Below are 24,757 nucleotides of genomic sequence, written 5' to 3'. Positions count from 1 at the left end.
TACTATGCACAGTCGGAAACAGAGCCCAGTCTGCAACCAAGATGTTGATGACCCGAGGAGAGAGAGAGAGAGTGAGAGAGAGAGAGGACCAATAACCAGTAGTGATTTAAACGATCAGGAAGCACAAGGTGATGATGTCATGCCGGCAATCTGAGTTCGATCAGTAACTCGATCATACGACGAAAATTGTTCTAAAAGTATAACAGAACGGCAAATTGAATTTCACGTAGTTTAATAACTTCGAGAACAAGTGAATCATTTGCACAACATGTTCAATTTCATTTTTTTAATGTAATAGATTAAATTGTTATATTGTACAAACAGAGGGCTCGTGTTATTCTATTTTATATCTATGCTCAGGTATTTTGTTTTGCCATCCTTAATTTCATATTTAATTTTATTGTTTACTCGCAATAAGACCATGGTCGATCATCTCCTAGATAACCAAAAGTCAATATCGCATTGGTGTGTTTGGTACGGCTGGAAAAATAGTACATGAGTTGAATGACACAGGTACAAGCTGCAAGGTTTCGATTCTCTTTTGGAACGAATTTTATATCCATATATTATTGCTACTTTTATATTCATTGCATGATCCCGTTCTTCGCCGGTTTCGAGCCAACTTATTGTGATTGAATCTAGAAATTCTCAAGTTTTTTTTTTTTTAACCATCTTTAATAAGGTGGCACATAAGTCGCCTTATTGTACATTCCTTGACTCAACATCGTGCACACCATACGTTTCCTTGTTGTACATTCCTTGACTCAACATCGTGTACACCATACGTTGCCTTGTTGTACATTCCTTGACACAACATCGTGCACACCGGAGTTCACTGCTTTTGATCTATTTATGTACTTTTTAATGCATTAATAATGGATTCACGGCACTAACTCAAGTCCAATTATAAACCTATGGAAACACCATCTTATTTAAAATTAAAATATTTTAAGTTTCTAACTACTCCTAGTTCTTAGTCAGACCTAATTCTGTCAGTATAATCCCATCCGTGAAGCCAGGTTCACACGAGTTGCAGTATTTGAAACGTTTGCTTTCGATTCCGTTACATAATGGTTAGTGCTACTTTAACATTGAAGTGGTTCCAAGTCTGTGAACGGTATGAAATTGAATTAACAGAACATTATTATTGTTTTTTAAAATTTATTTTTCTTTTCAGTTACAAACAAGATAACCTCTCAAAATTTCCTGTTCCTAAAACATTTCTGTTCATTATTGGCGAGTATAGACCTTTTAATCCTCTGCATGCTTTATGTTCCCCCATTTGTAGACTAATTTCACATTTTCCCATATATTAGGGGTTCTGAAGATTAGCGCTCTGCACAGTAAAGTTCTTCATTAATAAACAATACATATGCGCATCCCCTCAAAGTACTCACCATACACTTCTACTCCCTTGTTTAGCCTGATTAGCTAATTATTAAGTCCCACATTTAGACACCTTTTAGTTTGTTGCTCGTACACTGCAAAACTGCAAAAATTCACTACCAACCCGATGGCTGCTTACGTTTTTATCATCTGCCCTTCAGCGAATATCTGATCACGTGATTCAGCCAGTGCTCACTTGGAGCTTAATGAGAGCTGTATGGAGGGTGTTCAAAGCTACGCTAAAAATCCAAATCACACACACACACACACACACACACTAAAGCTCTCTTGACAGCTGTAGTGTATTAACGGGGGTTCGTGGGGGAGCTGACGGGGCGGTTGCCCCGGAGGCCTCAAACCAATTTGGGCTATTTTGGCCATCATCGTCGCCTCGGGCGCCATTTACCCATAATCAGCCACTGCTTAACAGCCCGACTACGTTCAGCAATTTTTGGTCTCTGCTGGTTTTGTTTCCAAATCATACTTCATTTTTTCTCTTGATTCGTGTTAAAAAAAGTTAATCGACTTATCATCACTGGTGACAATCTCAGTCTAACGTCCCTCATCATTCTTTTCATGTTTGATTAGCATCTGTTTTGCGATTTCAACCCGAGTCTGTACTGCATCAACCGTCAAACAAATGTGGGTCCGAGCTTTAAATGATTCTTTAATATATTAAAAAGCTACCAGTGATAATATAATCAATTATACCTTTCGTAACTACTAAAACCTGTTCACCAATAGCAGACGAAAGTTTTCCGGTGGCAGAACCATTCTTTTCCGACATTTTTACGTCACTTACCTATGTTGCATCACACGTATATGTTGTTGTTGTTGTTGTATGGTGTAACGCCATTTTTCAGCACACGATATACTATACATGGCGGCCAGTATTAATGGTGGAGGAAGAACCCGGGAAAACCCCGGAAAGAACCACCGACCCACGAGAAGCTTCTGGCAAGCTTTCTCACATACCCACATTAGCCGAATCCGAGACTCGAACCCACGCAGACAGAGGTGAGATGACAGTGATCCGTAACTGAGAGCGCTTTAGACAACTCGGCCACTCGGGGCCCCTTTCACACGCATATATCTACCGGTCTCTGAAGTGCTACTGCTAAGGATCAATTTACAAACATTATTTTATCGATCAATTTTTTTAATTGAAAAGTTAAAATAAAAAATAAAAATTTATAGCAAAATATTCCGAACTTCTAAAATACCTTTCGTAACTGGTACCGCGAGAAGCATATTGCAAAATTTCATAGGACCACATTTTATACACAACTGTGGTTCAGTATGGCAGATGTTTACAGCCCTGCATTACCAAACCTGACAGACACCTGTCATTGTGACTAATTAATTTTACAAATTGACTTTCTGTCGTCTGCCAGAATCTTCCAAACTATGACCAATTAGGAAAGGGGACCACTATATATATATATATATATATATATATATATATATATATATATATATATATATATATATATATATATATATATATATATATATATATAGGGTGGAGGCAGAACCTGGGAAATTCCCGGGAAAAAGCACCGACCAACGGGAGATTCGAACCCACGAGGACAAAGGTGAGATGTCAGTGATCAGTAAAGGAGAGCTTAAACGACTCGTCCACTCGGAGCCCTTGTAATAAAGAAAAATAACAGCACGGTTTAACTTGGGCTCTCCATTTATCATTTTGTCTACCTGTTTGTAATTTTTTTTCTCGTTATAAACCCCTTTTGCGAAAATTGACAGAATTTGTACATCGGATGACCATGTGTTACGATAATAATTTAAAGTCCTCAATAAAATTCAGTAGAAGTCCAAATTAACTCCAAAGTTGAAGGCGTTGATGTGTCTGTTATAGCTTGTAGAGTATTGATGTGCCAAGTCTTTTATTGAATCACAGTAATATAATTCCAGGTTTGAACGCACTATAAATTCCAGTGAATGTCTCTATCCAAATTTTTTATCAGAGCACTTTCTTATTTCCAGAGAAAATAATCACTCGAATTCAATAGTTTGAAGAAAATAGATTCCAGCTCAAAATAATAATGGGCACAACATATAGTACAGCTTGATTGTGCTAGAATTTAAAGCACGAATGAAATTTCCTTTCAGTAGAAAGATTATATACTTCTTTACTTGACCTTAGGTCACAATTAGCATTTATTTTAAATTACCAAATTAAAAATAACCTTTTAGACTGATCCTGATGTTTACAAAATAAAAGTATTACTTATTATTAGAAATCAGAACCTGGACTATGTCAGATACACTAAGGAAATTCCAAAAGCCAGATCTATGCCCAAATAAACATATTTACTTCTATTAATAACAATTATGATTTTGAACCAATACACATAGAAAATGAATTAGTTATGTATTAGTTGTTTACAGAAAAAGTAATTTCAGGTCAAGCAGAAAAGAACTCAGTTTTGGACAAGGTCAAGTCCAACATAGAATGTTACATTTCAACTGCATGTAATGAAATAAAAAAAAAACTTTAAAAAAACTAACTTTCAAACAATGGAAATTAAATATACATAATACATATGATAAGCATTAGCGAGAGGGATACGCCCCCTTCCCGCGGTCCCTGAGAGGAGAACCGAGGGCAAATATACATATATTTCAAGTATACAGTCATAGAACGAGGACACAAATAAATGTAACGGTGGGGGTTTGAGGCCATGGGTCAAGGGCGAGGGAGTCTGAAGATGTAAAATAATAAAGCTTGGAAATTTGCGATGGTAAGCCAGGGACGTATCTCTTGTACAATATTGCGCTCAGTTATTAAAATATATAATGTGTCATTATATTTTATCATATCCATCGTATTATAACAAGGTGTTTATTATTAGGTTTCAGTTTTTATTTAATATTTGTGTTTTAAATTGGGTCTTATTTTGTATTTTGTTAATTTATGAAGTATTTTCGGCAATGTTTCCAAAATATAAAATAATCGAAATCGTGTTATACAATAGGCAGGTGTGGGGGTGTGTGGTGGTCTAGGGGTGGGGTTCTTCTTATAGACTTTAACGAATTATGAGAAGTTCCCCTGGTCCTTATTCAGAAGGTTAATTCTGGACACTATATTATTTATTGACTAAATATATTTATGGCTACGAGCCCCCAGTCAGCAATGCCGACAGTTAAATTAAAAGAAATACAAAGATGAAATTTAAACAATAACAATTTAATAAATGAAATTTAAAAGAATTTAAAGTAATCAATGTCTCTCTTTCACCCAATGATCCCTTTGATCATCATTTGAGTTCACAGTGTGAGGAGATTTTTCCCTTCTTGAGTGCTACTCATCTAAATCTCTTCGTTCCCTTGTCTTTCTCTCCTTTCGTGATCTCCACTTCCGCTTCCTCTTCTATAATCCTTGTTCCTTGCCGTTATCTTGACTTCCGGTTCCTCTTCTAGTATCCGGAACCCTTGACGATATCCCTTGAGGTCACCCGAAATTCACTCGGTATCTCTCACCGTCACCCGAAATTCTCTGAACTTCTCTCGTCCCCGAAATTCTCTGAAATTCTTTCGTCCCCCGAAAGCTTCCTGATCGAAGCTATTTCATGAATTTCCTAAATTCCGCCAATTTTTACGAATGGCTAACGGAGTGTGTGTCACTGCGACTCTTAAACACCAACTGACGAATTTCAGGCTTGTACAAATCTTATGTCAGTTTCTCGAATCAAGTCCCACCTACAACGCATCCCGATTGGATGGCGACGGACTCTGGTCATTTGATCGAACTGTCAATCATAAAAATGTCAGTCTGTGTGTCCCCATGTACTGTCCAGCCTACCATTGTCGGCTTCCGGCTCTTTGAAGTTGTCTACGTCACGTGTTCCCATGTACAAAGATTCCCGCCAGATTTCCACTCAAGAGCTCAAACAAAGACTGGGTTACGTAAGAGGATTAGCCAACTTAGGCACTTGGAAAAACAAAGCTTACCTGGCTCCACTTACAGACTTATAAATACATGTATAATACAAGGGGTTGGGGTAAAACATCACATTCCCCCACGCTTGAGAATAAAATCAGGATTTTATTCACTCAAACTAAAAAAGCAAAAGTGTTACACGATATAAAGAACAAAATCAGCAAAATGAACTAAATGCTAAACTGAGTATGAACACGAAAATATAACAAATGATCTATATCATTTCGGCGCTTCTACTCATGAAATCTGCGCCTACGTTTTCAGATCCTTTCACGTATCTGATCTGCATCTGGTACTGCTGTAAAAACAGCGACCATCGCATCAATCGACCATTGGACAACTTTGCCTGCGCCAGATAGGCGAGTGGTTGGTGGTCGGTCTCCAATATGAACTTACGTCCATATAGGTATCGCTCGAACCGTGATATGCCGAACACGATTCCGAGACATTCCCTCTCCGATACTGAGTAATTCTTCTCGGCAGCAGACAACTTCCGGCTGCCGTATGCGACAGGAAAAAGCGTCTTGTCATGCTCCTGGAGCAGTACTGCTCCCAGTCCCGTGTCGCATGCATCGGTGCGCAGAACGAATTCTTTATCCAAGTCCGGTAGACGAACAACTGCGTCGGATGTAAGTCTATCCTTTAGCGTTTGGAATGCGTGCTCACACGCATCTGTCCAAACGAACTTACTCGGGGTCCGTTTCTTGGTTAGGTCAGACAACGGGCCCGCAATCGCGCTGAAATTAGCGACATACCTCCGGTAATATCCGGCCAGTCCCAGGAATGACCTCACTTCCGTTTTCGTGGTGGGGCGTGCGGCGTTTCTCAACTGCTCCACCTTCGACTTCTCTGGAGACAGCGTGCCTTGGCTCAGGGTATGTCCTAAATAGTCTAATGTCCTGAAACCAAGGTGACATTTGGAAGGGCGGGCTGTCAAGCCCTCCTGACGTAGCCGCTCCAAAACGTCAGCTAACAGAGCGAGGTGTTCACCCCATGTCTCTGTAGCTAACAAGAGGTCATCCATGAAGTTGTGGACACCCCTATCGCGCAAGGGCTCCAACAACTTCCGCATCATTCTGGTAAAGACGCTGGGCGCGTTTTGTACCCCGAACGGCATCACCAACCATTGGTATGTCCCGTCGGGAGTAGCAAAAGCAAGCTTCGGTCGGTCTTCTTTCCTTACCGGAATTTGCCAATACCCCTTGGACAAATCCAGTTTGGAAAAATATTTCGCTTTCGAGACCGAAGCGAAGATATGTTCGGGGTCAGGTAGCATTTCAACTTGAAATTCTGTCACCTGATTCAGCTTCCGGTAGTCGACGCAGAACCGATGGGTGCCGTCCTTCTTCTGCACTAAGACTACTGGTGAGCTGTACGGAGAGTCGGCAGGTTCGATTACTCCCAGAGCAATCATCTGCTCGATTTCTTCCCTTACAACTTGTCGTTTCGCGTGGGGCAAGGGGTAGGGTTTACACTGAACTGGTCGGTCGTCCACCATCTTTAACCCGAACTCGACAAGCGTCGTCCTCCCGGGTTTTTCTGTTAGCACGTCGGAATATCCGGCCAGCAAGGTCTCTATCTCGTTCCGTTGCCCTTCAGTTAACATGGGGTCACACTCCACGTCCGACGGAGTCTCGGCCCTCGTTAATGGACAGCTCGGGACAGTGTTAGCACCTTCCGTATCGCCTTCGATATCCTCGGTGACTATCGCTGCGACAACAAAATCGCTGGCGGTCTCCCTTTCCCGGTACCTCTTGAGCAAATTGGCATGGTACAATTTCTCTTTCGTCGGTAGCTGTATCCGGTAGGTTTGACCTCCGACCTTCTTGGTGACGACGTATGGACCCCTCCAGGAAACTTGCAACTTGTTGTGTTCCTGGGGCAACAACAACAACACTTTGTCCCCTACCTCAAACTGACGTGGTTTTGCGCGCTTATTGTAATTTTTCGCCTGTTGCGCCTTAGCTCGTTTGAGATTTTCTTGCGCGAGAGAACAAACCTCTTCCAGTTTGTTGCGCAAGTCCGCGACGTACTGGTAGGTAGTGCGTACTTCCTCTACAGCGTGGTCGTCTGTCCACAGCTGTCTCAGTACGGCGATTGGGCCGCGTACGGTTCTCCCGTACAAGAGTTCAAAGGGAGAGAACCCCAAACTCGCTTGCGGTACTTCCCGGTATGCAAAAAGCATGGCCGGAATATACCGGTCCCAATCCTTGGGGCGGCCTTCGCACAATTTCTTGAGCGTGTTTTTCAAGGTCCCATTAAACCGTTCGACCAATCCGTTACATTGGGGGTGATACGGTGTAGTCGTGAGGTGTTTAATCGACATGAGACGATTCACCTCCGCCATCACACGACTCATAAATTGTGTTCCTTGATCGGTCAAGATCTCGTCGGGCACTCCGACTCTTGACCAGATCGCAAACAGAGCTTCCGCGACGGTTTCCGTGTCAATGTTACGCAACGCAACGGCCTCCGGATAGCGTGTAGCATAATCGACAACCGTTAAAATATATCGATTTCCGTGCGCAGACGCGGGTTTTATCGGTCCGATTAAATCCATGGCAACACGTCTAAATGGTTCATCGATAAGGGGCGTACTCCCCAAAGGGATGGGTCGCTGATCCGTTTTCGGTGCCATTCTCTGGCATTTGTCACAGGAGAGACAGAACCGTTTTACGTCTCCCTGGACCCCTGGCCAGTAAAACTCTTTTACAAGACGGTCACGCGTCTTAGCAATTCCCATGTGTCCACCCATGAGACTCTCGTGTGCAAGTTTCAGTACTTCGCAACGCTTTTCCTTTGGCACGACGACTTGCTTGAAGTGTTCGTTGTGTTTCCTGGCGTGGCGATACAAGATTCCCTTCTTGTAGACAAACTTCACCGCGCCGTTCGGAGTTTCCCTTTCTGTTCCCGCTTCTGCGTGTTTGTGCAACTGCGCCAGAGTTGCGTCCTCCTGTTGCAGCTTCCTTAACTCCGCTGGAATAACATTACTAACCGGTGTCGATGTAACTTGGATTGGCTTTTGTTTCGGCTGTCGACTCATGGCCCTGGTTTCAACAGCACTCACTGGCATAGGTGTACAGGTTTCGGGGTTCGGCTGGGGTAACACATAACGGCAACCCAATATGACGTCATGTGATAGCCCCTCCAAGCAAGCAGCTTCAATTTTCCCCTTCACGTATGGTGAATCGAGGTCAATGACAGCTACTGGTAATGAGTCACGCGCGCAGTTCGCGTACTGAACTTCTATTACCTCCCCTGTATAGTCCTCCGGCTTGACATATTTCTTGTCGACAAGCGCGGGGACGCTGCACCCAGTGTCATACAAGATGGTGGCGCCTTCACCATTGACAGTTGCGACCGCAAGGTTGGCTGGGTTGCGACTCGCTTCCGGCACACATTCCTTCTTAGCTACGACATTCACCTGGGTCTGCCTGCCCTTGGGACAGTCCCTGGCAAAATGCCCCAGGCGCTTGCAATTAAAACATGTCGGCGGCCCTCGCCGACTTGCAAGTCCTGGTTTCGTGGGTGAGGCCTGTCCAGGTCGATAGGCGGCAGCCCTACCTGTAGGTGCCCCTCCGACCTTCCCGTCGCCCTGACGGTTACGGACAGCCGGCTCAACCTCCCCCATACGACGCGACTCAGAGGGTCGGGGTCGGTCAGCAACCCCGGAACCTCCACTCTTCGAGTGCGCCTGCTCGTATCGCTCCGCCATGTTAGCGATCTCTTCGAGCGTCCGGTGTTCTCTTTCTGCTAAGAAAACTGTCAACTCGCGACGGTAAGTACCCAGGACATGTTCCTTGAGTATTACCTCGCGTAGCCCTTCGTACGTGCGTTCGACTTCGGCCATTTTCATCCACTTCTCAAATAAACCTCGAACACGGTTGTGGAATTGAGAGTGGGTCTCTGTTACCTTTTTCACCGAGTCCCGGAAAAGTTTCCGGTAAGTCTCGGCGGTCAGCCGATAATGGCAGAGAAGCGCCTTCTTGAGGGCAGTGTAGTCATCAGCCTCTTCTGCAGTTAAGCCGTGGTAGACTTCCCGAGCTGCACCTTGCAAAAAGGCTGAGACATTAATGGCCCAGTGCTGTTCAGGGACCTGATGAGCGCGTGCGAGTTTCTCAAACTGGACGAGAAAATCGTCAATAGCCTCCTCCCTATCATTGAAGCGTGACATGTTGATCTGGACTATCCGGTGGTCGATGGAAGGTCGGCCGGTTGTTCCAGAGCTTGTACTGGCGTCGTCCCGTCCGTTGGTCCTAGCTTCAACTCTGACCTTTTCCATCTCCAGAGTGTGAGCGAGTCTGGCTAGCTCCAGCTCTTTCTGGGCGTCTCGGTCCGCTGCTATCTTGGCTAACTCTTGGTCCGCTGCTATCTTGGCTAACTCTTGGTCCGCTGCTATCTTGGCTAGTTCTCTCTGGGCTTCTCTTTCCGCTGCTTTTTCGGCCTTCCATTCCTTGATCCTTTCTTCTATAAAGGTTGCCAGGCGATCTCCCTCGTATCCAAGATCTTCCGACCCCATGGCGCGGTATTCCTTTATCATTTGTCGTTCGGTAGCCATTATACTAATGTAAAGTGATACCTTGTCTCAAAATTCAAACAATATACAGATATTTGTAATACCAGTTTAAATACTTACCTGTCGACAACAACTAGTTTCGTTCAGGTAAGATATTTGTTCGATATCTGCTTCACACGTACTGCTATGAATGGAAGATCTACAAAGCCTGCACATATGACAATAAAAATACAAGATGAGAAAATCACAAAATTTCAAATACAAAGAATGGAAAATATCTCACACTGTTCACTAATACTTCTACCAATAACTTTAAGTCCCAAAATAATATATATGTCTAATTCATATCCCGGACGAAGCGCCCACTGTGGGGGTGTGTGGTGGTCTAGGGGTGGGGTTCTTCTTATAGACTTTAACGAATTATGAGAAGTTCCCCTGGTCCTTATTCAGAAGGTTAATTCTGGACACTATATTATTTATTGACTAAATATATTTATGGCTACGAGCCCCCAGTCAGCAATGCCGACAGTTAAATTAAAAGAAATACAAAGATGAAATTTAAACAATAACAATTTAATAAATGAAATTTAAAAGAATTTAAAGTAATCAATGTCTCTCTTTCACCCAATGATCCCTTTGATCATCATTTGAGTTCACAGTGTGAGGAGATTTTTCCCTTCTTGAGTGCTACTCATCTAAATCTCTTCGTTCCCTTGTCTTTCTCTCCTTTCGTGATCTCCACTTCCGCTTCCTCTTCTATAATCCTTGTTCCTTGCCGTTATCTTGACTTCCGGTTCCTCTTCTAGTATCCGGAACCCTTGACGATATCCCTTGAGGTCACCCGAAATTCACTCGGTATCTCTCACCGTCACCCGAAATTCTCTGAACTTCTCTCGTCCCCGAAATTCTCTGAAATTCTTTCGTCCCCCGAAAGCTTCCTGATCGAAGCTATTTCATGAATTTCCTAAATTCCGCCAATTTTTACGAATGGCTAACGGAGTGTGTGTCACTGCGACTCTTAAACACCAACTGACGAATTTCAGGCTTGTACAAATCTTATGTCAGTTTCTCGAATCAAGTCCCACCTACAACGCATCCCGATTGGATGGCGACGGACTCTGGTCATTTGATCGAACTGTCAATCATAAAAATGTCAGTCTGTGTGTCCCCATGTACTGTCCAGCCTACCATTGTCGGCTTCCGGCTCTTTGAAGTTGTCTACGTCACGTGTTCCCATGTACAAAGATTCCCGCCAGATTTCCACTCAAGAGCTCAAACAAAGACTGGGTTACGTAAGAAGATTAGCCAACTTAGGCACTTGGAAAAACAAAGCTTACCTGGCTCCACTTACAGACTTATAAATACATGTATAATACAAGGGGTTGGGGTAAAACATCACAGCAGGTATTGCTTATCTTATATAATCTGTATACTATTTCAGATGGAATCACATAGAGCCTTGAACGCTTTACTGATGTGGTCAGCTGTACTATTCCATTACAACATCGTGTCGGGCCAGGCTCCACCGGCTTGTGCGAGGCTCAATATGGCACAAGTACGTGAGGTCATCTCGCAGTCCATTCAGAAAGCACAGGCGGCCCTACAGGCGCAGAAAACATTGAACGAGTATTTGTTGAGGATAGGTGAGCTCTTAGACGAAACCAGCACAAACCCCAGACCACTGATTTTACATACACACACATTATAAATAGCATATAATCCTCGAGGAATCTACTAATGTCATTTTATCAATAATTGCTTTAAAACGACTATGATTTTACAATTGACAACAATTTGTATATACTAAGGGTGATGAACGTATGGATTTGAGTTCTCTTAACATAGTTCCCTTTACATTTTAATATTGCTGAAAATACTTTGCTGGACTATTTTCTAAAAATCGTGAATCTTCTCCATTTAAAAAATGAATTTAAAAGTACATATTTTTAATTATTTTGATGGTTCAAAAGCACGGAAACTTATCTTTGAGAATGAATATAAACAAAAAGTGCTGATTCTCGATCATTTTATGGAATGAAATTTGACTGCTTCATGTTGAAAACAAGTCTTGTAACGAGATGTTAATCTGTAAAGAGTGCAATGGATTATTTAAATAAGTTTTAATGGGGAAAATATAATTTTTATTAAAAATTGGAAAAACAACTGTTATATATATTTGATTTAATTTAATTGTTTGTAAGTTTTAAAATATTTTTTCCATTTCATTACATGTCAAAATAATGTAATTTTGTTTAGTAGGAACTTTTTCAGAAAATAGTTTGACCTTGACTCTTCAGTTGTAAACACCTAAAACTGACCTAGTTCCCGACCTTGATTAAGAAATCAGTGAGAGAAGTAAACAACAATTATTTATTTATTTTATTCTCAGAGTAAAATGATTGGTCTTTTATCAAGGTCATACTGGGGCTATAAGAAATTTTATATGTAAACAGCCTTCATTTCGCAATTCTGGGCTTTCTGATATTGCGCATAAGTTAGTTTTAATAGTGTTGCTTAGAGAGAGACCTGTCATTTGGGCTTCTAAACACTGGGGCGTAAATTGGGTTTCTTTTGTTGTCATTTTGGAGTTATATGTTAACTGTTGTTCAAATTATTTGGATTCTAAAAGATTAATTTTTTTTCCTAGAAATATTTGAATGCTCATATAGAATTCTTGGACAAAGACATTTATTTAAATTTTATTTGGAAACTCAAATACCGGAATATCATTGTCTGTAGAATTAAAAAAGAACTGTAGTCGATACAGCCCCATAAAGGCTACAGGATACGTCATCGCCTTCCATCTTGGCTTTTTCGTCGGGACTCGAGCTTGCATTCATGTCATTACTAGGACGTTTAAAATTTAATTTGTGGATTATTATTGGATTATTTTTGGATTTGATTATTAAAACCGTAAGTTCTTATTTTTGAAATTTTGCAATGTTTTTCCAGGAAAAAAATAATTTGTTAAATTTTTCAAAACTTGTTTTCGCTCTTTTTTTGCTACTATTCATTAGCGCCTAAACAGGTAAAATAAGACAAATGAATGTATAAAAAAAATATGTAACACATTAAAGCTTGTTTTCTCCGCCATTAAAATTTGTAGTTATCCATTTAAATAAATATTATGGCACTTTAGTTTTGCTGATCTGTCGCTAATGAACCCTCAGTTGGATCATTTCCCTGAATCATGTGATCTAGACCATAAATGCCAAAAAGCTGAGCAAGTGTGTTACAGAATTATTCGTAAGCTTAATGTCGATGCATTCCAGGCACGAATATAATCCATAAAATATAAGGAAATATAAGCAAATGAAAAACTCTAAACAAGCCTTAACGTAAATTGTCTCAACTGTCACCTGGACCCCATGGTCGAAAGAATGAATTAGAGCAAATTGCCGTTTCTTCATAATGATAGAGAACATAATCCAATGGGAAATTTAGGAAAAATCAGCAAATGAGAAAATTGAAGCAAAACCAAAATATTTAATTTATAAATTGACGTGTCACAGAAGAAATCGCCTCAGTTTCGTAAATTTTCAGTCCAATTATGAACAAAACCTATCAATGATTTTAGGAATTATCTTGCACTGTGATCTTAACCCCAAATGTCGATGAGGTGAACGAAATACAATTACTTCACAATGATTCATGCCAAGTATGATGGAATTCATCAAGGGTTTCAGCCGCTAAATGTTATTTTCATAGACGTCAAGATTGTGTACGAAGATACCCATACTACAATGCGCGCGCACCTTGCTCAGCCATTTTGATATCCTAACAAACCTTGGTCAACATTAGTCATCACGTATATTTAAGATAAAAATCTGATTCAGCTGTCGATAATGATATTCGCTTCATCGAAATGGTATACAGATTATACTTGAAATTAAGTTCCTCTATAGTACAGAAAGAAAAATAAAGCTGGAAGTTCCCTGGCTTATATCGAAAGAAGGAATAGCAAAGTTTAGCCGTAAACAAGCAGATTGCATCATATAGAAATGAAGTTATTTCTGACAAATAGGCAATATTAAGAATTTAAAAAAATATTTTGCATGATGTCCCTAAGATTGTCATCTTCATAGAGAATTTCCAGACAATTATCTTCGGGATACAATATCAATTACGGAATTAAAATGTAATAGTACGTGTATTATGATAGAATTTCTACGTACAAATACTTTTTGCGAAAGCAAGTGCTTGTGCCAAAGACAGCTGACAAACCAATATTAATTAGTATGGTCAAATATTGTATTTGTGGTGGAGATGATGGACATAGGATGATACTGAAAGAAAGCGATAACCATTCAAAGAAGTTTCATCTTCAGTGGATTAAAATCAACTATGTGCCAAACGGAACATGACTTTGTGTCGAATATCAGAACCGAATATGCTCGAATGTTCTTAATAATTGGCTTAATAACTTGAGCGGTAACCAAATGTTGGGTTGCAGCCCATGAAAATTGAAAATCATTACATATTTCTACTTTCTGTGTATCCATTTATTTCTGCGTCTGTTTATTGATGGATCTATTTATTTATGAAAGAATAATAAAGTCGGTTGAAATTTCAATGTTTTGCTTTAAAAAGGGGAAAAGTCACGTATTCGGTCCCCTTCGGTTGACATGTGCAACAGAATGTGATGTATTAGGATATCCTCACGCACAAAATGAGACCTGCCTTCATAATTATATGGGAAAAATTATTGTAGACTCAGCTGGGGAATACAAATGGCTAAGAAGTGCACGCGTTTTGTGACGGCACGTGAAAACAACGGATATGAAGATAATAACTTTAATCCAAACCTTAACAAACTGCAAACGCTACCGGAATGGCTGCTTAGTTTTGCTTCTCATTAACGTTGGCTTGATAATCATATTTTCAGGTTTTGATGAGCCTGTGAACACCAGTCCCAGTCAGCCGAAGACTTATCACCAGCACTATGCAGCTTTCCAACATCTGAATTCTGAGGCCGCCGTACAGGTGGACTCTGGTTTCATGGTCAACCATGCCACTACGGAAATGTCCATGGCGTACGTTTGTATATTTAACGACGTTATCATTGTCAACTCACATTTTATTCATGCCCCCTGCCTACAATTGCCGGTATTTAATTAAGGTATACATTGTTTTCAATAAGAGCACACGGAGACAAATGTTTTTTTTTTTTTTTTAACAAAAGTGTTACGGCTCAAGGTTTCAAAGCATGTAACTGAAAGAAAGCGAAGCCAACAATTTTAAGTATTATCAACAGACCATTTGATTCTTTACAATACAAAGTAAAAGTTTATGGGACACTCAGAGTATTGTAAATTAAATTAGAAATAATCCCAAATATCATATCACAAGAACAAAAATATAGAATGTTCAAAATGAATTCCAATAGTATTAAATGTCCTGATATATCACAATGATGCAATCCAGAACATCTAAAATTCACAATAATTCGAAACGTAATTTGTATTAATCCATTTAGCATTTTAGTAACTCAAAAAATTTAAGTAAATAATTCATCTAGAGTTATATCTGGCAGACTCAGCTACAGTAGTAATACATTATTTATCAAACCACTTGACCTACATCGCAATAGATTGTGAAGATTTCCAACGGAAAAACCTAGCCTGTCTGTAAACAAGTTTGGCCCTGAATTCAGTAAACACACTATTTTTAAAACCCACAATCATGGACACAAGTTAGCAACGTAAATATTGTGTTTACAACTTACAATCAATAATGTAGCATAAAACATAAATTAAATATACACAACAAAAGGACCAAACAATGATTTTACCACTTTAAATATCTGCAAAGAGTATTCATTATGGCATCATCACTTAACTGTAAAATGTTACATAAAAGCAAACAACTATTTCTTTTACTTTAAATTGGCATGAAAGAATCAAAGTATTGCACAAAAACCTGCACTATTTATTTAATTCAAGATGTAGTCAGTTTCTGCTACAACAACTTTTACTATTATTAACAGCCTACAAATGAGCCCGGTGGAACTTGCAATGTGCCCGCAGGTTGTCAGTATTTGGCACGAGTTGATAGGTGCTGTGTGCATTCGCCGACAGGAGACTTGTGATCCTTCAGAAAAATACCGCCGGATTGACGGGGCCTGCAACAACCTGGCCAATCCCCTTTGGGGTAGGTCGAATCGACCACACAGGCGTCTTCTCCCACCAATGTACATGGACGGTGAGCGAAACATTTTATTGCCCTCGTATTCGTTTATGTTTTTAGATAAAATGTACCCAGCCATGCCTAGCAAACAATATATAGATTAAAAATAGTTTAATTGATTCGTTTAATACAAACGTTTTACGGATAGCATATAGTATGCATGGTCTTGTGTCAGAGATTATACTAACCATTGCAAAGGGACATTAGAGTACGCTGACGGTTGGCGATGTAGACGTTATACATAGGATGGGGGGGGGGAGGGGGGCAAAACACTAAGCGTATTCTTTATTGTATTTGATATATGTTTAGTTCGCGGTCTTAGAAAAAACGGGACTGTTAATGCTATTAGGCAAGATGATTTTTTTTTTATTTTTGCTGAATAAAACTTAACGAGTGAAGAGCAGGACTGATTTAAACGACCAAACTAGGGCGCTGACAGTCACACTACATCAACGCTATTAACAACGCCGACTAAACTGACAACAGTGACGACAACGACGACGTTTGCAGTACCAACTGCAGCCAAAACTACAAGACGGTAACGGAATGCTTATTCATTTCTCATGACAGTCCATTATATATTTTTTGATAAGTTTTCCGAGAGAACAGAAATAAATATAAAGTGTAAAGCATAATATGAACTGATATGTTTCTCACGATCGACTCTCTTACACTCGTTCTGTAGAAAATGTACGTGGATATTATTTTTAGATTTTGGTAAAACACGAAGTAGTATCTAAGTACTGATGAACTTTAATTATCGTGACTTTCTTCACGTGAGGGAACCTTTTTGTTATGTTATATCGTCAGATGAAAGCAACATATTAATAAACAACACACGCTGCAAGTTTAAATGTTGTTCTTAGAGGTAAAATTCAGCGTCACAATACGAGAACGGTGTTTTGGTTTGGTATCAGCGTGACGACACAAGAATGGTTTTTCGGGTTGGTATCAGCGTGCCAACAAAAATGGTGTTTTGGATTGGTATCATCGTGACAATATTAGAATGGTGTTTTGGGTTGGTATCACTGTGACAACACAAGAATGGTGTTTTGGGTTGGTATCAGTGTGACAACACAATAATGGTGCTTTGGGGTTGGTATCAACGTGACAGCACGAGCATGGTGTTTTTGGGTTGGTATCATCATGACAACACGAGAATGGTGTTTTGGGTTTGTATCAGTGTGACAACACGAGAATGGTGTTTTGGGTTTTCCTCCTCTGTGCAATGTGCTAACTTTGAAAATAAAACCGAAGGCATTATATTCCTTTTATCACGACGTAAGTAAATGTATATAATTATAGAACTGTGGCTTAGTAAAGTACAGAATGCTCGAAACAACGTGTACAGTATGGAATCGTTATGCTAAATTCGACACAAATGAAACATTTTGTTGTAAGGGCAGTTAGAATTAATGTTTATTACCTCAGGAACGCTCTTCCTGTTGGCCATACATATATTCGTACTCATGCATCAATAAATATTTAAAATATCACGTGTAATGTGTAGGAATATTCATACAAATATAATAACAGACGCCATTACGTGTAAAGCGCAAGATTACAAATACAAATGCTGTGACTTTCATTGTCTTCACATTTCAGCACATGTGCACGTGTTATTGAGCATACTATTACTATTAATGTTTGCGCGCGCGTGTGTGTGTATGTAAATATGTATGTGTGTGTGATTTGGATTTTTAACGTAGCTTTAACAACATTTCAGTCATATCGCTATGATGTCAGCAGTGTGGCAGTTTATAGTGATGTCTAGCACTGGGGCACCATGCCGCGGACATATAGCATGATGACCCACCCAGTTACATTATCCTGACACCAGGCCTACCAGTCCTAACACTAACCTCTTAATGCTGAGCGTTTAGCGAGGCAACTGTTAGTACCATTTTTCAAGTCTTTGGTATGACTCGGCCGGGATTCGAACCCGGGACCTTCCACAGTTCATGTTTGCTGTAAAGAGATGAAAATATAACGACCAATTCTTCTCCTAAACTGTGCACCGCAGGGTCATTATTTCGTGTCTACTGAGCCAGAAAGATTCGCAGTACCTCACCCGTATAGCTTTCGGTTGCTTTCCTAACTACACGAAGCTTGGTATTTTTAAAGGGTTTAATGTCTTTGCAATAGTTTCCTTTTCTTACATGAACCTAATATTTGTACCTCTAACATGTAAAATTTAAACTGTCTGATGTGTTCGAAATAAAAGCGCAAGAGCATAAAATAAGTAAATAAAATATTGCATCCTAAATTGTGACCGACTAATTTCATGAACTTTTAAATTTTGCACAGTTCTAAACAACATAAGGTAGCACAGGATCATAACGAATTTCTAATAATAATAATAATAATAATAATACCAATAATAATAATAATAATAATAATAATAATAACAATAATAATAATAACAATAATAATATCCTTTATTTACATGTGATGAACTAATTGACTAATAGCTATTTTACAGGATAACAATGCAAAAACCCATTAAAAAATGTAATTAGTAAAGCATTTGCAAGGTTAACATCTACTGCATAACAATAATTCAAATATACCAGAAATAATTACAACTTATTCAAAGTTAACACCAACGGCATGCGAGAATTCAAATATAACAGATGTAATTACAAATTATTAAAAGTTAACGTTGACAGCATACAAGAATTAAAGTATAAAAAGTAACATTATTCAAGGTTAGTATCTACCGCAGACAAGAATTCCAAGATAACAAGTAAATACAAATTGTTCAAAGTCAACACCGACAGCATACAAGAATTCAAATATAACAGAAGTTAATAAAATTATTCTAGGTTAATATCTACTGCGTACAATAATAGTACTATAAGAGAAGTTAGTATTCAAGGTTAACATACTAACTTGCTATCATGAAGTTAGGATTGTTCATTAAAATATTTTTAGTGGTATACTTTTTTAAAAGCTGAAACATCAGGTGCTTGTTTAATATCACGATGCAAACTTCTTAAAACTTTACGATGTAAGCAAAATATCTCTTAACCTACTCTGTCAGAAAATTTGGTATTTAAATCATTGCTTCAGCTCACTCGTGTACTCCCTTGTGAAATTGTCCCTTAAAACTTAAAAGCTCATTTAGCTTTTGACATAAATGTGATTATGTTGTACCAGGCCAAGCTTGAAATGATCCGCAAAAATCAAAACTGATCTTACCAAACGAAAGCTTACTTTAGCACAGACTACAGGCGTGTCCAGACGATGAATTAAAATCAAAGTTTGTTCTAGCACTTGATCTTATTTTGTAGACCATCAATCTAATTGGACGTAAGCCGAGTCTGACATTAATCTTATTTTGAAGACCATCACTCTAATTGAACACAACTACAGTATGACATTAATCCTTTTTTGAAGACCATCAATCTAATTGAACACAATTACAGTCTGACATGAATCTTATTTTGAAGACCATCAATCTAATTGAACACAATTATAGTCTGACATGAATCTTATTTTGAAGACCATCAATCTAATTGAACACAATTATAGTCTGACATTAAGCTTATTTTGAAGACCATCAATCTAATTGAACACAGTTATAGTCTGACATTAAGCTTATTTTGAAGACCATCAATCTAATTGAACACAATTATAGTTTTATATTAAGCTTATTTTGAAGACCATCAATCTAATTGAACACAATTATAGTCTGACATTAAGCTTATTTTGAAGACCATCAATCTAATTGAACACAATTATAGTCTGACATTAAGCTTATTTTGAAGACCATCAATCTAATTGAACACAATTATAGTCTGACATTAAGCTTATTTTGAAGACCATCAATCTAATTGAACACAATTATAGTCTGACATTAAGCATATTTTGAAGACCATCAATCTAATTGAACACAATTATAGTCTGACATTAAGCTTATTTTGAAGACCATCAATCTAATTGAACACAATTATAGTCTGACATTAAGCTTATTTTTAAGACCATCAATCTAATTGAACACATTTATAGTCTGACATTAAGCATATTTTGAAGACCATCAATCTAATTGAACACAATTATAGTCTGACATTAAGCTTATTTATCAGGAAGACAAGTCATCTAATTGGACGTACACCCAGTCCGGTATTAAGTTTATTTATGAGGGAGACCATCAAGATCAAATTAAGTCCGACATTAAGCTTATTTTGAAGACCATCAATCTAATTGAACACAATTACAGTCTGACATGAATCTTATTTTGAAGACCATCAATCTAATTGAACACAATTATAGTCTGACATGAATCTTATTTTGAAGACCATCAATCTAATTGAACACAATTATAGTCTGACATGAATCTTATTTTGAAGACCATCAATCTAATTGAACACAATTATAGTCTGACATTAAGCTTATTTTGAAGACCATCAATCTAATTGAACACAATTATAGTCTGACATCAAGCTTATTTTGAAGACCATCAATCTAATTGAACACAATTATAGTCTGACATTAAGCTTATTTTGAAGACCATCAATCTAACTGAACACAATTATAGTATGACATTAAGCTTATTTTGAAGACCATCAATCTACTTGAACACAATTATAGTCTGACATTAAGCTTATTTTGAAGACCATCAATCTAATTGAACACAATTATAGTCTGACATTAAGCTTATTTTGAAGACCATCAATCTAATTGAACACAATTATAGTCTGACATTAATCTTATTTATCAGGAAGACAAGTCATCTAATTGGACGTACACCCAGTCCGGTATTAAGTTTATTTATGAGGGAGACCATCAAGATCAAATTAAGTCCGACATTAAGCTTATTTTGAAGACCATCTATCTAGCTGGACGTAAGTCCTGTCTGACATTAAGCTTAATTTAAAGATAATCAGTCTAAATGGACGTAAACCCAGTCTGATATAACGCTTATTTATGAGAATTACCAGCAATCTAATTGTGTGTAAAACTGAGTCTGATAATAAGCTTATTTATACGGAATACCGTCAATCTAATTGCATTTAAACCCAGTTTGACATTAAGCTTCTTTTTAAGACCGTCATTCTAATTGGATATAAACTAATTCTTACTTTAAGCCTATTCTGAAGACAATCTAATTGGACGTAAACCCAGTATGGCATTAAGCTAAAGCAATAAAAGGTCTGAGAACCAAATTTCAGTTTTAAAGCATAACACTGTTGTAGTCAGGTTAGGAAATCTATAGCTTGTCTCAAATGACTAAACAACTTTTGCTGTTTTTCAGATTGCAGACTCTACTACTGAGTCAACCACATCCGACGCTATCTCATTTTTGGCGTCGACCCTAATCCCATGTTGTAAATGTCTCCTTACTTTATTATCCATGACAAAATTCTAGTTATTCTTAGAGTGAGCTTGGAAGGAAGCATGTTTGTCTTGTTCAGATGTGTTTACCATACGAATCTTTATTGCAGGCGTAAGCATGCCTAAACAGGTTGGCGTGTCTGGTGAACCACTGCCCAGCGCGCGCCATGTTAGCAACGTTGTTCACAAGCAGGACCCGTGCTGCCCTCTTGCAGAAAGAGATCTAAGTTTATATGTCATGCAGTGGGGACAGATGTTGGATCATGATCTAACGGACACAGCCATTGAGAAGGGCAAGTCTTAATTTTATACAAAGCATAATAAAACAAAGGTGTCTGTTTAAAGAAATTGATACATTTTTAATCTTCGAAATTAATTTGTTGGAGAGCACGTTTCAGCCACGTGTCCTCGGGCAATTTGAGCATGTATTCCAGAAGATGCCTGAACATGCAACTCAAAAACTCTTGACTCATATTACTAAAACTTAAAAGTGTGTTACTAAAGTTAATAAGGTTGGAACAACAAATATCAAAAGGAGTTTCCATCTTTGGGTAACTCTGTGATCATTGTCTTGCTATAGTATAATCTGACCATTGTCTTGCTATAGTATAATCTCGGATTTGTGAGTTTTGAGGCTTAGCTCCCGCTGCGTGTTCAAATATTTTCGAAATTACGGTGCCTATTTTAGTTTAGGGACTTGTACCACTCCCCTACACGAGGTAAAATACACGCGGTAGGACAGGGTTAGTTACTCAAGAGACGAAGACAATCGAAATACAAGAATAATATTACATTTATTGACATATAACACTAAGAATGCACACACTCTCACATCCACACTAACCCTACCTCTCGTGATGATAAATGAAATAAAGAGAGACTGATTAAGTCCAGCTATTCAGCTTTCATAACTGTACATTTCTATCATTGCACTACATTGGGAACTCACCAAAGTCAAATTTTTCCCACTTGTTTCCTGGTCCGAATATCATTCCATAGTTGAGCTCCATGAATTTACACAATTTTTCCGTCCATGAGTCACCAATATGTATATAACAACAAAACGTGGCTACAGTCGATCACTATTCAATATTCAAATTCTTTGCTGCCCTTCTTATATTTCCAATATTTTCCTCCACCGGCCAAAACGTTCGGCGGGGCCTTATGGAGACGTGCACTCCCAGATTAGTAAATTCAAAAAAGTTTTTGTGTTTATCCTAATTACGAAAAATAAAAATTATTTGTCACAAATGTCCACTAAAGGTGGAATTGTGATAAAAAACAACACAAACGCCGAAAATTCTGTGCAACTAGTTTCGCACTAAAGGTGGAGAGAGAGAGAGAGAGAGAGAGAGAGAGAGAGGGTACGAGTAGTCTGTTTCATGCAAAAGAATAGACCTAACTAACTGATTTGATTTAGATAATAAGATAATGGGTATAAACATTTAAGGGCTATAGAGAATGTGTTTATTCTGTTGGTTTAAAAAATTTTTTGGGATTTAATGCAACTATGGAATATACATTACATTATGCAAATATGGGATTTAGATGAGTGCAGTATGTTTTCTGTGCTTTGTAAAATATAACATATTCACGAGTAACAATGTCATCTATGCCTTATTACATCCAGTTCGAACATTCGAACGTTTTAACATTATATAAATTTATAAAATGAAGGCAAAATAATGTTTCTGAACAGGAATGTTTCATTTGAAAATGGTTTTTGGCTCTTTTGACGTTATTCTATTGAATATGTATGTATCATACTTTTGAATAGCTTGTATCAGCAAAGTTTAGCCTGCAGTTTGAACTTTTGCTTAGGTATGCCCACCTTAACTTTGAACTTCGGTATGCAATTTCAGATGGATCATGCTACGTCTCGTGAAGGAAAATATTTTCAAATAAATGTTTTTTTCTTCAGATTATTGATTCCCAGGAAGCTTAACTGACAGATTGTTTAGTATACATTTTTGTTATATTTATCATCGTCTCCATATGTTGATTGAGTTTATCACCTTTATCCCCCAAAATGCGACTTTACAGCTTCTTTAACATCTGTGTACTCATTTTATTAAATGACTCCAGAGCGTTTGTTTTAAAAATAAAATTTAATTTATTAGAAATTAGTATTTGGGATCGTTTTTATTTCTTGAAGCACTCTCTGATAGACTGTCTTTCTCAGCTTCATAAATAAATGTTGATACTAATAGAAAACATATGTTCCCGGCAGGCATGAATGAAAAAGTTGGTAGGAAACGGCGATATTGTTAATATTTTATGATGTTGTTATATAAAAATGACTTGAATTACGTCTCGTATGTTTCTCTCCATTCCTCTTACTTTTTTTCTTTTTTTTCGCGATTTTAACATTTCATTTCTCAATGTTCCTTTTTCATCGATTTAAATTTATAACTGAAGATGAAGTTTTTCTTTTTTTCCGCACTTAATTTTTTAGCAAATGCAATTTTTGGTTTTAAAGTCATAACAATTTACGACATTAACTTGAAAAGCAGTTTACAGGATATAGAATTACGAAGACCGTATTACTCTGTCTATAATTCTAGCCCAGCAGCGTACCATATAGTCCTATTTCTGGTATCGCATTATGCGCAAGCACATCAAGGTTTTAACCGTTTGTTTGACAGCACGAGTACGAGGATTTGTGTAGATCCAAATCTATCGGCGCCTTATGCTATGGCCGATCCAAGACTAATTATACTGTGGCGGATCCGAGTCTAATTGTGCGATCGCGGATCCGAGTCTAATCTCTTCGTAGTATGATGAGGTTTATAGAGTAGCGAATACGGTAAGCAATGAATGATGGTGATGCCTTAGTTCTCGGAATGATGAATGATAAGCACCACTAATCTATCAATGAAGCATTAGTCTTGAACTATTTGAAATGTCGTGCTGTATATGGAGACAGCGGTACATACACACACGTATACATGCTTCAAAGGACAAAAGCGAATATGTTACTGACACCACAAATCTGCAATGACAAAGAAAAATCCGCCATTCGTGACAAAATATGTAGCTTTATCAGCCTGACAAATCATATGTCATAATGTTGTTTTCCTTTGAGTTTATTGAAATAGTTTAGACATTACAGCTGTTTTCATTGATTAGAGGCCAGTGTGATAGATTGCTTATTACTTGCTAGAAAATGAACGCATTTCTAATTGTATTTGCTTTTCCCCTGTAAATGAAAATGCCACAGATAAAACTGTAAACAGGATGATGTCTATGTACATATATACCAGTAAAATATGATGTATCACTCACAAGACGAAGACAAATCTACAATTATTTCCTGTTATGACAGTAGGGTTGTGGCAGGAACTTTCAACCCAGATAATCAGCTGGAAAAT

At 38.3% G+C, this 24,757-nt stretch overlaps 1 protein-coding gene across 1 annotated transcript in view; it reads left to right on the top strand.

The window, feature by feature from the left end:
• Window positions 1–24,757, top strand: part of LOC149794840 (salivary peroxidase/catechol oxidase-like) — a 51,824-nt gene that overhangs the window by 4,374 nt on the left and 22,693 nt on the right. The window contains exons 2-5 of the mRNA XM_089963981.1: window positions 11,305–11,506; window positions 14,749–14,896; window positions 15,850–16,064; window positions 21,497–21,679. Of these exons, the coding sequence (XP_089820107.1) occupies window positions 11,305–11,506; window positions 14,749–14,896; window positions 15,850–16,064; window positions 21,497–21,679 (748 nt within the window). The remainder of the gene's footprint in view (window positions 1–11,304; window positions 11,507–14,748; window positions 14,897–15,849; window positions 16,065–21,496; window positions 21,680–24,757) is intronic.

This window comes from Sinohyriopsis cumingii, chromosome 7 (assembly GCF_028554795.1).
Source record: "Sinohyriopsis cumingii isolate HCF-2022 chromosome 7, ASM2855479v2, whole genome shotgun sequence".
Taxonomy (NCBI): Eukaryota; Metazoa; Mollusca; class Bivalvia; order Unionida; family Unionidae; genus Sinohyriopsis; species Sinohyriopsis cumingii.
Note: the sequence above shows the minus strand (reverse complement) of the source record. Positions and strands in the feature narration are given on the sequence as shown.